Genomic DNA, 14,260 nt, shown 5'->3' on the forward strand with positions numbered 1-14,260 from the left:
CTTTATTCACACATTGATCCAAAGAGGTTTTCAAATATGAGCTGCAAGTGTAGCTATGCTCTCACAACCAGTAACTTTCGGGAGAGTAAATTACACTAATAGAAATGTATCTTGACCAATAATGCTATACTTAGCCCCATTTTTCTATTACTTAAAACAAACAAGGGATCATTCAATCTTGTCTGTGTGACATCATCCCTCTGATGGAAGGTAATACTGCTTAAAAGGCTTTATCCATTTAGAGATAGACACTTAACATTAACCCTAAGTGTAATCTAAAGAAGTTTTGGGGAAGAGCAGAATTAAATTGAGTGTACACTATAACTAAGCACACTGTGTTCTCTATATGCATCCCCCTAAATTGGAAGTCAGCAAATGTTTTTTGTAAAGGTCAGTTAAAAGTATTTCTGGCTTTGTTAGCAGGAAAGCCTCCTTTGCAACTAACCATGTTTACCTTGAATACAAAGAAACCTTATTAACTAATCAATGTGTGTGTGTGTGTGTGTGTGTGTGTGTGTACACACTCCAATAAGATTTAATTTCTAAAAGGGCTACACAGTATTTATCCTTCATACTGTAGTTTAGAAGCCTTGTTCTTTTTGATAAGCCAGCTCAGAGTCCTGTTTTATTTCTGTCACCTTTGTGCCTCCTAAGAGTAGGACTTTAAAAAATATTTGTGCAAGGGAATGTCAGAAGAACTCTGCTATTCAGTAACAACAGGTGTATTCACTAGCTAGCAATATTCTACAAGCCTTCTCATGGCTCACTTAAACCTGCTTTGTGTTATACCCACAAGACAAGTTTCCTTTGTCCTACAAGTTACCTTGTATCTGTGTACTTTGGATCAAGATATGCATTTTTCCTAAAGCTTATGGGAAAAGGAACAACGTAATTCCATATCAAATCATCCATTCCTTCTCTAAGTTGTAATTAATATATTCTTTTTATTTTCTAATGTGCTAGAAGTCTTCCCTTCATAATGTGTACTGATGTAATTGAGTCATACTTTGGGGGCATTTACACTTTGGGTTTCTCAGGTTTTCAATTAACCACATAAAGTATGACAAAAAATGTATAGAATTTGGTTGGCGAATTTTAATTACAAGGACTGTGGTTCAAGTTGAGTAAGGCTTAGATCTCATCAGTGAAAATGAATTTGAATCCACGGTCTTTGCTGCTTCTGTTGGATGTCCTTTACCACACTGGTATAGAAAAACACTTGTGTTCAGCAGTCAAAAGTCCTGCTGGAGTTAGTTAAGAGATAATAGGACAAAAATGGGCAAGATCTTATTAACAAATAGTTTCAGAAAAACTGAAGTTTTGTTCTCTCACTTTAAAGCATCTAAGTTACACTGTAAAGTTTTAATAACTGAGAATGTTAGGCCCACGTGTAATCTCCCTTTTGGAAGGTTGTGTCTGGAGTAGTCTTCTTACCTTTCAGGTCTCACTGGAGGCACAGTGGGAATCATTATTCTTTCTTTCCATCACAGAGTGAGGTTCTTCATTCACAGACCTCTGGAACTCAAGATCCTAAGGATGCACAGTTCATAGCTTTGCCTTCTAGCTTCATGGAGGCTCTGTGAGTTCTGCTGCTTTGGAAGTGGCAGATATGCCTGTGACATAGAAACTCTCTTACCCTGAAGACTTCATTTTTATTAAGTAAGCTGAGCCTAACTACAGGCACTTCTAACAAGCCTCTGGGACTCAGCTTTTGGCAGAGACCTTAAATTAGGGTCTATTTGAAGGAATCTGCCTTGTTCTTTCTTCCCCTTGACAATCTTCTCTCCATTCCTAAGGGTCATTGTATCCATCTCTTACTGGCTTCCTCTGAGACTGGGTTTTGAAGCTGGAGATGTTAACTCCTAATTTTCTCTTCTTTTCTCCACAAGTGAATATAAAGGCTGGAGATTTGAATGCCTGTGCAAGACATGTGGTGTGATAGCAAGTGTGTAAGCAATTGTATGCCTGCATTACTTAATCAATCTGAGGTTGTGTACTTACAGTTATATGTGCAATTTGAAAGCATTTTTTATTTAATATATTTTGACATGTTTGTGTGAGATTCATTAATAACTATGTATATAAGTGACTGGATTTAAATATAGAAAAAGCTTATATGCAAATGTACAAATGATAATTTACTTTTGTGATACATAACTTGGGTGATAACATCATTTCTGGTTTAATAGTTCTGGAATAGTTGTGAATCCATAGGCCTAGTTGATAGTGTGGAGTGGCTTGTCTGTGAACATGCACATGAACATGTGTGTGCATGTACTGTGCATAGCAGCTATCTCTCAGTGTTTCTGTGTACACTGTGTTAGCTGAGATCCCATGGCCTTTCTCTTATGAGGGGCTGATGATCCAGAGAAGAAAAGGAATTTCAGCAGAGATCCTGCCTGTCATTTCTGAGCCTTTCTAAGGCTGGAAGGCTCTCCTCACTCAACATGGACATCCCAAACCTGCGAAGGGTCCCTCTCTCCTGATCCTAACTAGGATCTTGCTGGTTAGATTTTTTAAATTTTATTTTTATTATTCTTCCCTCATAGAATACATCCCAACCACAGTTTCTCCTCACTCCACTCTTCCTAGTCTCCCTTCTCCTGTCTCCCTCTCCTACAGATCTATTCCATCTCTGTTTCTCTTCAGAAAAAAAAACAGTCCTCTCAGAGATACCAACCAAAACAGTATAACACATTACAGTAAGACAAGGCACAAACCCTCATATCAGGACTCAGGGAGGTAACACAGTAGGAGGAAAAATGTCCCAAGAGTAGGCAAAAAGTCAAAGACACCCCCAATACCACTGTTAAGAGTCCCATCATAACCCCAAGTGAAATAACCGTGACATGTTTGCAGAGGACCTAGTGCAAAGCTGCCTAGGCTCTGTAATTACTTTAGTCTCTGTGAGCTGCTATGAGCCTTGCTTAGTTGATTCAGTGGATTGTTTTTCTGGTGTCCTCCACCCCTCAGGCCCCTACAATTCTTCCTCCCCTTCTTCCTTGAGGTTCGCCCAAGTTCCTAGGGATGGGACCAGTGTAAATCTCCAGTTTGGGCTCTCTCTGTGCTCAGTGTTTGGCTGTGGGCCTTTGAATCTGCATCCTTCAGCTACTGGAGGAAATCTCTTGAGATGAATGTGTTAGACACTGATCTTTGAGTATAGAAGATTGTTATTAAGAATCATTTTATTGATTTTTTCCTTCAATCCTACATCTATGGGCTGTCTGGCCTCTTGTTCCTGGTCATCCACACAGTGTCAGGTATGTGCTCCCTTTTGTGACATGGACCCCAAATTTGACTAGTCATTGGTTGGCCAGTCCTACTAGTTCTGTGTCTCCATTGACCATATACTCTTGGAGGCAGGAAATCCCTAAATTATTAGTAAGACAAGCTATGTATAAATGATCATGCTTTAAATATACTTATTTGTTTCTTAAGAACTTTATACATACTTTGGTCACACTCATATCTCTTTCTAGCTCTTCTCCCCCAAGATCTCTCCCACTTCCCTATTCACATTCTCTCATGCTTGCTCTCTTAAACACAAAACAAAGCAAAATAAAATATGGAGTCAAGATTTGTAAGTATACAAAAATTCAATTATTTTTCATAATGTATAAGTTAACTTCACTTAAGGATTTTGGGTAATGTCAGAATTAATAAAACTCATGCATCATCTTAGAACCTACATTAAATATGGTCCCAGAGCAGCAGTATCATCAAAACCCAGAACTCTGGCTGTGGTCCAGAGACAGTGAATCCAAATGTTCTCTCATGGAAGGTATATTTTATGGTACTAAATATATCTGCATCCTTCAGCTACTGGAGGAATTATCTTTGGATACTGGATTTGATTATCTTTGTGAGCAGATGCTCACACTTATTAGTGAGATACTGAAGAAAGCTGTGAGTAGACAAATGAAACAAAATTTAAATTCTGGAGGAGACATAAATAGTATTCCAGAAAGCTATGATCAAAATTAAACAGAAATTTGGTGTAGCTATATACAATTGAATCAATATAAAATGAAAGAATTAGTTTTCTTTTGCTGTCCCAGTGCTGTCTTTCAGTGATTTTGTGATACAGGATGGTGCAGCCTCCTTTTCTCTAACCACATGTGTTCTGTGTTTAAGTGCCTAGCTTCACCTCAGTCATAATTTATTTGCTTTTAAAATATGAATAACCTAAGTAAAATCAAATATGAAAAGCATAGTTATAAGGTTGTATATCAATTGATATATCTTCTCCAAGGGAACTCTATACTGTATTTGACTGAATGGGAAAGGGGAAGAAAGGAACCGCACAAGTATTTGAGCATGCCAGACTCTGCATAGTAGTAAGTAGAACATGAATCTAAAGGAAGAAAAAGTGATGGTTGGTAATAGTGGCCATCAGAAAAATACAAATCAAACCCATCTTCCTACCAGGGTACACTGGTGGACGTGTGCAGAAAAACCCTTTACACTGAGAAGTGGTGTATACATTATATAATCATATAGAAAATGCTGTGAAGAGTGTCCCAAAGACTAAACATAGATCTTTCATAAAACCCACTTATACACACTGACAGGAATTTGAAGAAAATGACATCATTACAGTGCAGAGCCTTGAATTCTTATATTTACGGCAGGACCATTTCTATCAACCATGTAAAACATGAAATTAACTGAGGTGTCTATCCATCGATGAATGAATGAAGGAAACATGGCCTACATGAACAATGTAATATTATAAGGTCACAAAGAGTCATATTCCATCATTGGCAATAAAATGGATGAACTTCACTTTTCATTGAGTGAAATAATAGACACAGAAAGACAAATATTCAGTTTCTTCTCATATGTAGAAGTCAAGAGATGCTACATTGGCTGTAGGATACTGGTTACAAGAGACCGAGAAGTATGGAAGGTAGGGGTGGATAAATGACAGGTAGAGTGTTGGATAACAGGTAACAAAATACAACTAGATACAAGATTAGATTATGGTATTCCTCACTACAGAATGCATAATAATCTTTCATGGATTATTGAAAATTTGTAATAGAGAAGACTGAAGGTTCTAAACAGAGAGTAAACAGAAAAGAAATTATAGATTGCTTTCCTTGATCAGTGTAAGCTATATGCACATTAAAATATCACACTAAGCAACACTATTGTGCATATTAATACATGTTAATATTTTAAAACTACTATAAAGTTAATAGGATAATTAAGAGGAAGATGTTAACATATAATTTCAGGCTAATGTGTGTAGTCTCCTAGGAATTTCTAGTTGACTTCTGATGTAGATTCCCAAGAGCCTTGGCAGCAATGAAAATTTCATGACACGCTCCTTATAGAGGGGTAAGACCATGAGTCACCTAATACATAGTCCGCTTGGCGGCAAGTGGAGAAGGTACCTTCCCTTGTATAGAAAGTCAGGTAAGGTGTGTGTGTGTGTGTGTGTGTGTGTGTGTGTGTGTGTGCATGTGCACTTATGCATACATGTGCATGCTCATGCATGCTTGTTATGTGTATTTTCAGACCAGATTTCATATTGCCGGTTGGTGTGCAAGTAATGATCCTCCTCCTCAGCATCTTGAGGAAGTATGACACTATCAGCATCTTGAAGAAGTGCGACATTAAAGGTACACACTACCTTCCTCAGCACCAGGATCTGTTTCTTTGTCTATTGCTATGGGCCATCTTCAGTTTCCCATTTTCAGACACTGCAATGTACATTTAATATTGTTGGTTCCTATTTTTAATGCTGCAATGGTCAAATATATTTCAAAAGGACACTCTAATATTCTGTCTGGGCAGCAGGAGGAAGATGCCTGCTTTTTTTTTCTGAGAGCTGGGTTGGATGTAGAGAACAACTCCTAAATGCTGGGATTTATCTGATGTGGCAGAGGTTCATGTTTCCAATTGGGCACCAATCCATGCAAAGAAATGACCCTATTGTGAAGGTAGAGTCATAAGCACTAATCTAGTCTATCAACTGTATAGTTTCTTTTCTTTCCTTTTTAAAGGAAAATCTAATAAATAGTGCTTGGTGAATGTGGGCTGACGACATCCCCCACAAGAACCCATAGACTATCAAAGCTCTAATACCAGCTATATCCTTTGAGTACTTTAAGGTAGTACAAGTGACAACCCAACCAAAATGGACCTTCTAGGCCTTGGTTTCCTCCCAGGGCCTGAGACTGAGCACTGGGGCTGGAGATACAGCATATGTAGGACATGAGACTCAGGCTTATGTTGGGGCTCCTGACATTTTCTCTCCTGTGATCTAGCACCATGATACAAGAAAAAAGATCTCTCTCTCTCTCTCTCTCTCTCTCTCTTTCTCTCTCTCTCTCTCTCTTGATGCTTATTTGTTTTATGTTTTGGTATGTGTGTGGCATTTATGTATTTATTAATACAGTTTTTAATTCATTGCCAAAATATGAGCACAAAATGAAACATTTTAAAATGTTTTCCATTACTCACTTACATGTTACTTATGATGTTTGAGAGTTTTCATGAATAATCAGTCATAACTTTCCATCTTTTAATTTCCTCTAGACTATGATTTCTCAAGTTTGGCTCTATAAACAATTGGGTGGGGATTCTTCACTTTGAGGGAAGACTGCACATTTTAGGTTGTATAGTAGTATTCTGGGCTTCTACTTTCTTGATTCCTCTAACAATCCCTCCTGTGTTATGACAATCAAAAGAGACTCCAGGTATTACCAAATGAAACCTTGGGAGAAAAGTCACACTACTTCTTGCTAGATCACGTTAATAATGAGAAGCATACCTATATTTTACTCTTGCTAATATTTTAGGGAATCTGGAAGTGCTGTTTTCAGAACCTTTGATCAAGGTGAGCCTTGTTCACAGGATGCTCATTGTTTTGACTGTTGCTTATCTCTCTTCTCTTCAAACAAGTGGATTAACAGTGTGGGAGGACGAGCTGCATGAGAAATCATCCTTAAGTAGGTTGTATGCTCTTCTTGAGTTCTTCCTCTGAACTGGATTCTATGATGTGGTGATAGCCTACTGTATGCATTTCCTAGGGCGATCTCCTCACTGCTGGAATGTGAGAAAGAAAGCAAGGTCAGTGTTCTCACTGGATTATTTGATGCTAGGGAGAGCACTTGGATGTAACTAAGTTGTGAGTCCCCACTGAGTGCTAAAACACAAGGTATAAAAGCTACAGAATATGAAGACTTCCCATCCTTGATTTGGAGTAAGGCCAATGAAACCTGTAGGCATCCTAAATTCATAACATTGTTACTCCAAATACCCCAGTATAATTATGATTTTTTGTGGAGGCTCATTTATATGAATCAATATCCTGCATTCTAGATGGCTAGGGGTAAAAATACTTCAGAGATTATATAATCTAAGGATCAAGATAAGGAAGAGCTCTGTTTCGGCAAGTTGAGGAAGAGTTTATACCGAAAAATATTATGGCCCTCACATGAGCTAGCGTACACCTTTGGATTTGCATGATGAATGTAGTTCAAAAAACGAAACAATGTTTGTCGATGGCAATTCATCTTTTTAGTTATATGAGTCAACTTCGGAGTTTGGCAAGGTGATCTTAGGCATGACGCCTTGGCAAAGCCCATTATGAGGTGTGAAGCAAGGCATTTGCAGCACTGTTTTTCCTTTGTATGGATCCTATAATCCCAAGGACTTATGGACAGTTTGTCTGATTCCTTTGTTGTAAACTTGTAAAAATTCTTCTTTTGTTTTTCCTTTTTGAGATTGTACTGTAATTATCACAATTCTCCTTTCTCTTTTCTCCCTCCAATCTTTCTCAAATGTCTCTCCCAGGTATAAAAGATGCCAGGGAGGGTGTTTTTAGAGTTTCATGCAAAGTCAGTTTAAAACTCTGTACACAAGAACCAAGAACCTAAACTCAGCACTAATAAGATGAGTAGTTTTGTTACTTTTCACATCCCTATACTCAAGTATCTAACACTAACATAAGTGGAGAAAAAGACTCATTTTGGTTTATGACACAATGGGAGAGGCATCATCGCTTGGCTCTGTCTATGGGCATGCTTTAAGGCAAATCATCATGACACTGGGAATGTGTGGTGGAAGATCTTACTGATGGACAAGAAGCTGAGAAAATATGGAGACCCGGGAAGAGGACAGAACAATAGTTCTAGGACTACATCTTCAGTGACCTGTTTCCTCCAACTAGATCTACTGAGTAGCCTTTGCTACCTCCCAATAACACAATCATATCCCTGGAATACATTCAGGGGTTGATCCATCAATTTCATGAATTGTCTTTGGAGATAAACCCACAGATACATTCAGAAGTGTGCTAAATTCTCAAGGCAGACCTTAATCCAGTTTAATCCACGCAAGTTGACAGCCGAGATTAACCATCAATGTATAGATGCAGAATTCAACAGTCAGGGAAAGACTCCAAAATTAGGTAGCAAAAGAGTTGTGAACATTCTGAGAAGGGTCATTAAAAATTGCCTGGGAAGGTTGTGAGTGATGTCAGTCTGTACAAGTGGCAGCTGTAGTACATTGAACCTGTCAACAGCATTGATCACACTGTTACAATTTGAGACAGTGTAGTTACGGCCAACACTGAAAAGATAGGCTCTCCTAAGCAAGGTTTTGACTTCTGTTTTGCATATGGAATATTCGTACGTTCTACCAACCTTCTTAATTTAAGTTATCTTGAGGAAAATTTCTTCAAGAGAGTCATTAGTCATAAAAGATGCCTCCCTTGTCCTCTATTTCTTCTTCACAGGGCTCTATTTCTAACCTTTACCAGCTAACTCCTGTGTGGATTCAAGCTTACATTTCTCTTGCCTCGGGTAAGATGCTGAGTCCTCATGAAGGGACGCACACTAGCATGCTATTTCTTCTGCAGCTCTCGGATAGTGATAGCTAATGTCAGAGGCATCCTTCCTCGACCTCATCCTGAAGAGGCTGTCCTTACAAGGTGACAACTGTAAAGCACTGGCAGATTGTTTTGGGTACTTTAGTTTTCTCTGAGGTTATGAGTCTATGGGTCTGGGAGGTGTTCTGTAAGAACATCAAGAGTATAAGCATATAGAACACAGCATCTTTATGTTCATGATTAAGATGGATATTTGTAAAGATTTACATACTTGACCCATGTGGTTTTTATTTTATTCTTTTGAAATAAAGAAATAGAATCTTAAATATGAAATTCCCTTTGAATAATTTCTCATCCTCACTGTGTTAATGTACAATATCATGCCTGTAAGTACATATTCTTTCAGTGCAAACTTTTCCAACCTAAGGGTCATCAAATATTCCTATAAAAGTTAAGAATTTAAATGATTTATAATTTTAAGGCTAAGTATGACCTTATGAACTCTGTCTCAAGTCTTTAATTCTTGCTCTCTTTCTCTTTTTTAGAAACATCAAAGGCCCCTAATTTGTACAACAGTCAAAGAGGTGAATTTATTTTCAAACCCTTAACGGTCACATAACTTGTGCCATAGATGACAATGTATGGTGAATATATTGAACAATATTATCCATAGCAACAGATTTCTTCAGTTGTCTGGGGCTTTTTTCTTATAAGATTGGTCTGCATGAACACATCAGGGAGCTCTTCTATGCTACAAAATCTTATATTTAATTTACTTATTTTGTATCTTAAAACATGTAGTTTGAGGTACTGAGAAGATGGTTCTGACACGAATGTGCTTTCTGTGCAAATGTGAGGACCTAGATTCAGTTCTCTAGTCTGCATGCATAAAAAACTCGGCGTGGAGGCATGTGTCTATAATCCCAGAATTGAGAGGAAAGAACAGAAGATTCCCGAGGTTCACTTGTCAGCTAGTCTAGCAGAAGTGGAGAGCTCCAGATACAGTGAGAAATTTTATCTGAAAAAGTAAGGTAAAAGAGATTATGGAATGCACCTGATGTTGACTTTATGCACAGATAGATGGGAACCTACACACACACACACACACACACACACACACACACACACACACACACACACAAATGTGCACATGAAAATACATATGCATACAGAAAGATGTAGATTTTTGTTGTCAGTGGAGGGATCAAAACACATTTGTACTTTCTAGCTTTACAGTTACTTATCAATATATATGAAAATAAAAGTAAATATCTATATTCAAATAAAGCAAAGGTCTTGAATAAATACTATGAAAAAATTGTTTAAATACGTTCCATAGTTTTTAAAGTTATATAATTTTATCCTATAATTTGACTATATTAATTTTAACTTGAGATTTGTAATAATGACAACTAAAAGATGATACTTTTGATTACTGATGGCACTGTAGGTCCTGAAGTAGCTGACGAGGATACGGGAGACATAATTGTTATTGTAAAGCTGGTCAACAATCCATACTATGAAAGGGAAGGTCCAAGGCAGGGGGATACCACTGTTGTTTAAATAAATTGACAAAGCATCAAATTGCATTCCGAATTTCTATGTATTTTCATAGAAAAAGAGCTACTTCCAGACTTAATGAAAGAATCTTCTCTTTGCAGTGAATGATGATGGATTTACAGATTTAAGGATGGTGAATATGGTAAGGCTGAGGGCTCAGCCTTAAATAAGACAGTTGTACTTCCTATTCTACACTAAGGTTTAGGGGACATTGAAGAAGAGAGAGATGGGATGAATGCAAGATCTTGAAGACTTTTTTTTATAAAAACGTGTAAATTGAAATTAACCTTTTTTTGAAGACTTTTTTTTAAAAATAAAAATATGTATTTATTTAGAAACATTCAAAACATCAACCAAACAACTGCAATTTTCTTTTGCAATTACAAAGTGGTATCCAATTAACAGAAAACATTTATTTTCCTATAGGCTGCATCAGAGACAACTGAAGATGAAAAAAAACTCAAAAAACAAAACCAAACTACTCTACCCATATAGAACTAATTTGTACTGTGCTCCAAGAAGAACCTGCTTTAAATTTCCATGCCAAATTACAACCCTCAGACTGTTTAGTGGCTATTGAAATACCACCAAGACAGGGCTATCTAATGACACATTCAGCAGTGTGTTGACTATACAGAAAGGACACTGTGCAGTTTTAAAACAAATCCTACACAGCCTTACATTTCAATTATTTTTCTTTAAAAGGAGTGAGTTGTATACAGGGGGTGTTAAATGCTTTATAAACAAGAAAAATGTGCTAGAACCAACTTATTCATCATCCTCTTCATCTTCATCTTCCTCCTCTTCCTTATCCTTTTCATTCTCATTTCATCTTCCTTCTTTTTCTTGCTCTTTTCAGCGTTAACCGCCCCCTTTCATTGCATTGGATTTTCCTTTCGCTCTGTAGGCAGCAGTATCTTTTTTGTACTTCTCCTTTAGCTTGGCAGCCTTCTTGTCACAGGGTTGCTTGCCATCAAGAGTGGTGCTGTTCCACATCTCTCCTAATTTCTTTGCAACATCACCAAAAGTTAAGCCAGGATGTTCATCTTTGATTTTTTTGGCAGTACTCAGAACAGAACAAGAAGAAGTATAAAGGCATCCTCTTGGGCACATTGGGATTCTTGAATACCTTTTTGGTCTCCCCTTTGTGGGGGATATTATAGGTTTTCATTTCTCTTTCATAACAAGCCTTGTCAGCCTTTGGCATACCTTCAAACTTCCTTTTTTCTTTAGTAGACACGACCTTCCACCTTTCTGAGAACTTCTTGGAGAACTCATATTAATAGTCATGATAACATAACATAAAGAAAAATTGAGAAATCATCCTATGCTTACAGAATTGAACAAAAATTGAATTGTGTTCGTTCATTTTTGTTGAGCACCATCCACAAAGCTTCTTTTACACAGTTATGGCACATGTTGTAGTCTCTAGATGAACAAATGTCCTCTTGATCTAGACTGCTTTGACTTTGTGGCTCACCTCAGGTGTGCAAGTGGCAGGCACTTACCTCAGGGTACAGAGTTTTCTCAGATCTGGACTACGTCTCATTCTAGAAGCCAGATAGTGAGAGCAGAGACTACTAAGAAGCACTTTCCATAGCATAGTATGAATCTTGTTGAAGATTCCTTCTCTCATCACATTCATTAATACCCTATTTAACAAGCAGATACATACACAGGACAGAGGAAATCAGGTATCCAATCTCAAAGTCACAGAGGAAGTAGCTGGTGTGCGTGAGGTGAGGATTATAATTATCTTATTGGGAAGCAAAGAACTGAGAATGAAGACATCTCATGAACAGTGCATAAACTGTATATACTTGTACATGTGCATGCACAAACACACATACACACTTATTTTATATAGTTTGGCTATGTAGATCATGCTGGCCTAGAGTTCACAATTCTGCTACCTCAGTCTTTTAATTGGATTAGAGGTGTATACTATCATTCACTGCTCAGGACATTATATTTATTAACATTAATTAAAAGCCCAACTCTGGTTAACTTTGAATGATATCAATTCATCTTTACGTGTTATTTTTCTCAAGTTCAAGGGATTTTAACCACAAATATACATACACTAAAATCTTGATTAAAATTTGAAAAATGAATAATGAAGGATACATCATTGTTTTTTGCCCTAGGCTGGTGCATTTTATGGGCAATGTCTTGGTGTGAAGAAAATGAATAAGAGATGCTTGTTACTCTGATTATCGCTAGGCATACTACATATGAGTGGAAAATCAGATGAAAACTCTTCTCCATCCATCTGGGCAGGAGGTTTGTCTTACCTTTTTTCTCCCATGTAGCTTTAAATTCTCCACTCTTCTCAGTTACATGGTACACAGTTATGGAATGAACAAGCATGCCCTTACTGGGATGACTGTGGTATGATACAGAATCCAGCTCTTTCTAATACTATCGCTAGTGCCACAGTAGACGGCTCACTTCAGTTCTCTGGAACTTTTATGTTTTCTTCAACATGCTCATATACAGTTGTAGAAAAAAAGTAACTAATTTGTGTATAGATATGTATGGACTGAAGTAACCTGTCAGCTAAGGTGAAGTGAGTTTTCAGTCATGGAAGCCTTTGCATTGGGAGTTCTTTACCACGAGCACGGAGGAGCATCTTTCCTCACAAAGCACAACCCACCTTTCTGGGTAGTAACCTCTTGAGAATTTTTTCTCTAATCTCCTTCATCTTGACACTGTAGAGAACTGGGTTTATCAGTGGAGGGAGCAGGAAGTGGACATAGGAGAGGAGAGTATGGGCAGGCAGAGGGAGTGGCAGCTTGAATCGGTTAATGAGTGCCAAGAGAATCATGGGTGTGTAGAAGAGGAGCACAGCAGAGAGGTGAGCAGCACACGTTTGACCAGCCTTCCAGCGATCCTCGGTAGACCCCACACCTTGCAATGCTCTGCCAATCAGGCCATATGAGAAGAAGATAAGCAGAGGGTCTAGTGCCATCGCTGACAGTACCACAACCAGGCTATAGAATGCACCCCATGTTCCTGGGCAAGCTAGGCGAACCATATCCGGGTGTAAGCAGTAAGAGTGTGTCAGGACCTGTGGTCGGCAATATGGCATGTGAGCCAACAGGAATGGCAGGGGCAGATGGAGACTCAAGCATCGGAAAGCGATGGCTACGGCAATCTTGCTAATGACACCATTGGTGAGGAGGACTGAGTAGTGAAGAGGGCGGCAGATGGCTACTGCCCGATCAAAGGCCATGGCGAGCAAGACAGAGGATTCCATAACAGAAAAGACATGAATGAAGAACATCTGTAGAAGGCAGGCTGAGGCGGGGATAGCGTGAGCATCAGTAAAGGCCAGGCCTAGCAGGGTGGGCATTAGCACTGTGGCCAAGCCAACATCAGACACACTAAGCAAGAAGAGGAAGAAGTACATTGGTCGATGCAGTGTGGGCTCCAGGGCAATGATCCAGAGGATTGTACCATTGCCCAGAGCAGAGAGAAGGTAGATAGTGATGAGAGGAACTGACCACCAGGACGGTGTAGCTTCCAGGCCAGGAAGGCCAACTAACAGGAAAGTGGGAGCCATTAATGTGCTGCTATTTGAGGCTTCCTGGATGGAAAATGGTGACATAGCTCAGGATCACTCTGAAACCTGAAAAGTAATTAAGCTTATTTAGTTAATCATGGCCTTGTTTTTTTGTTTTGTGTGCATGTTTGAATGGTACCTTCTACAACCTGCCTCTCCCCTCTAGGCATAGACTCATTCAAATAGTGCATTCATGCCCCCTCACATGCCTACCCTCCATCCCCATCTGTAGCTTGCTTTGTATAGCTATTCTTTGTGCTTATGTATATTCCTTTAACCTTGTTTTGGTCTCC

At 38.5% G+C, this 14,260-nt stretch overlaps 1 protein-coding gene and 1 pseudogene across 1 annotated transcript; both read right to left on the minus strand.

The window, feature by feature from the left end:
- Positions 1-11,170: 11,170 nt before the first annotated feature.
- Hmgb1-ps20 (high-mobility group box 1, pseudogene 20) lies at positions 11,171-11,820 on the minus strand (annotated as a pseudogene).
- Positions 11,821-13,040: 1,220 nt separating this feature from the next.
- Or51s1 (olfactory receptor family 51 subfamily S member 1) lies at positions 13,041-13,967 on the minus strand. The gene is given in 1 exon segment (NM_001000132.1): positions 13,041-13,967. A coding segment is annotated over 1 exon segment (927 nt).
- Positions 13,968-14,260: the final 293 nt, after the last annotated feature.

This window comes from Rattus norvegicus, chromosome 1 (assembly GCF_021556685.1).
Source record: "Rattus norvegicus strain SHRSP/BbbUtx chromosome 1, alternate assembly SHRSP_T2T, whole genome shotgun sequence".
Classification (NCBI taxonomy): Eukaryota; Metazoa; Chordata; class Mammalia; order Rodentia; family Muridae; genus Rattus; species Rattus norvegicus.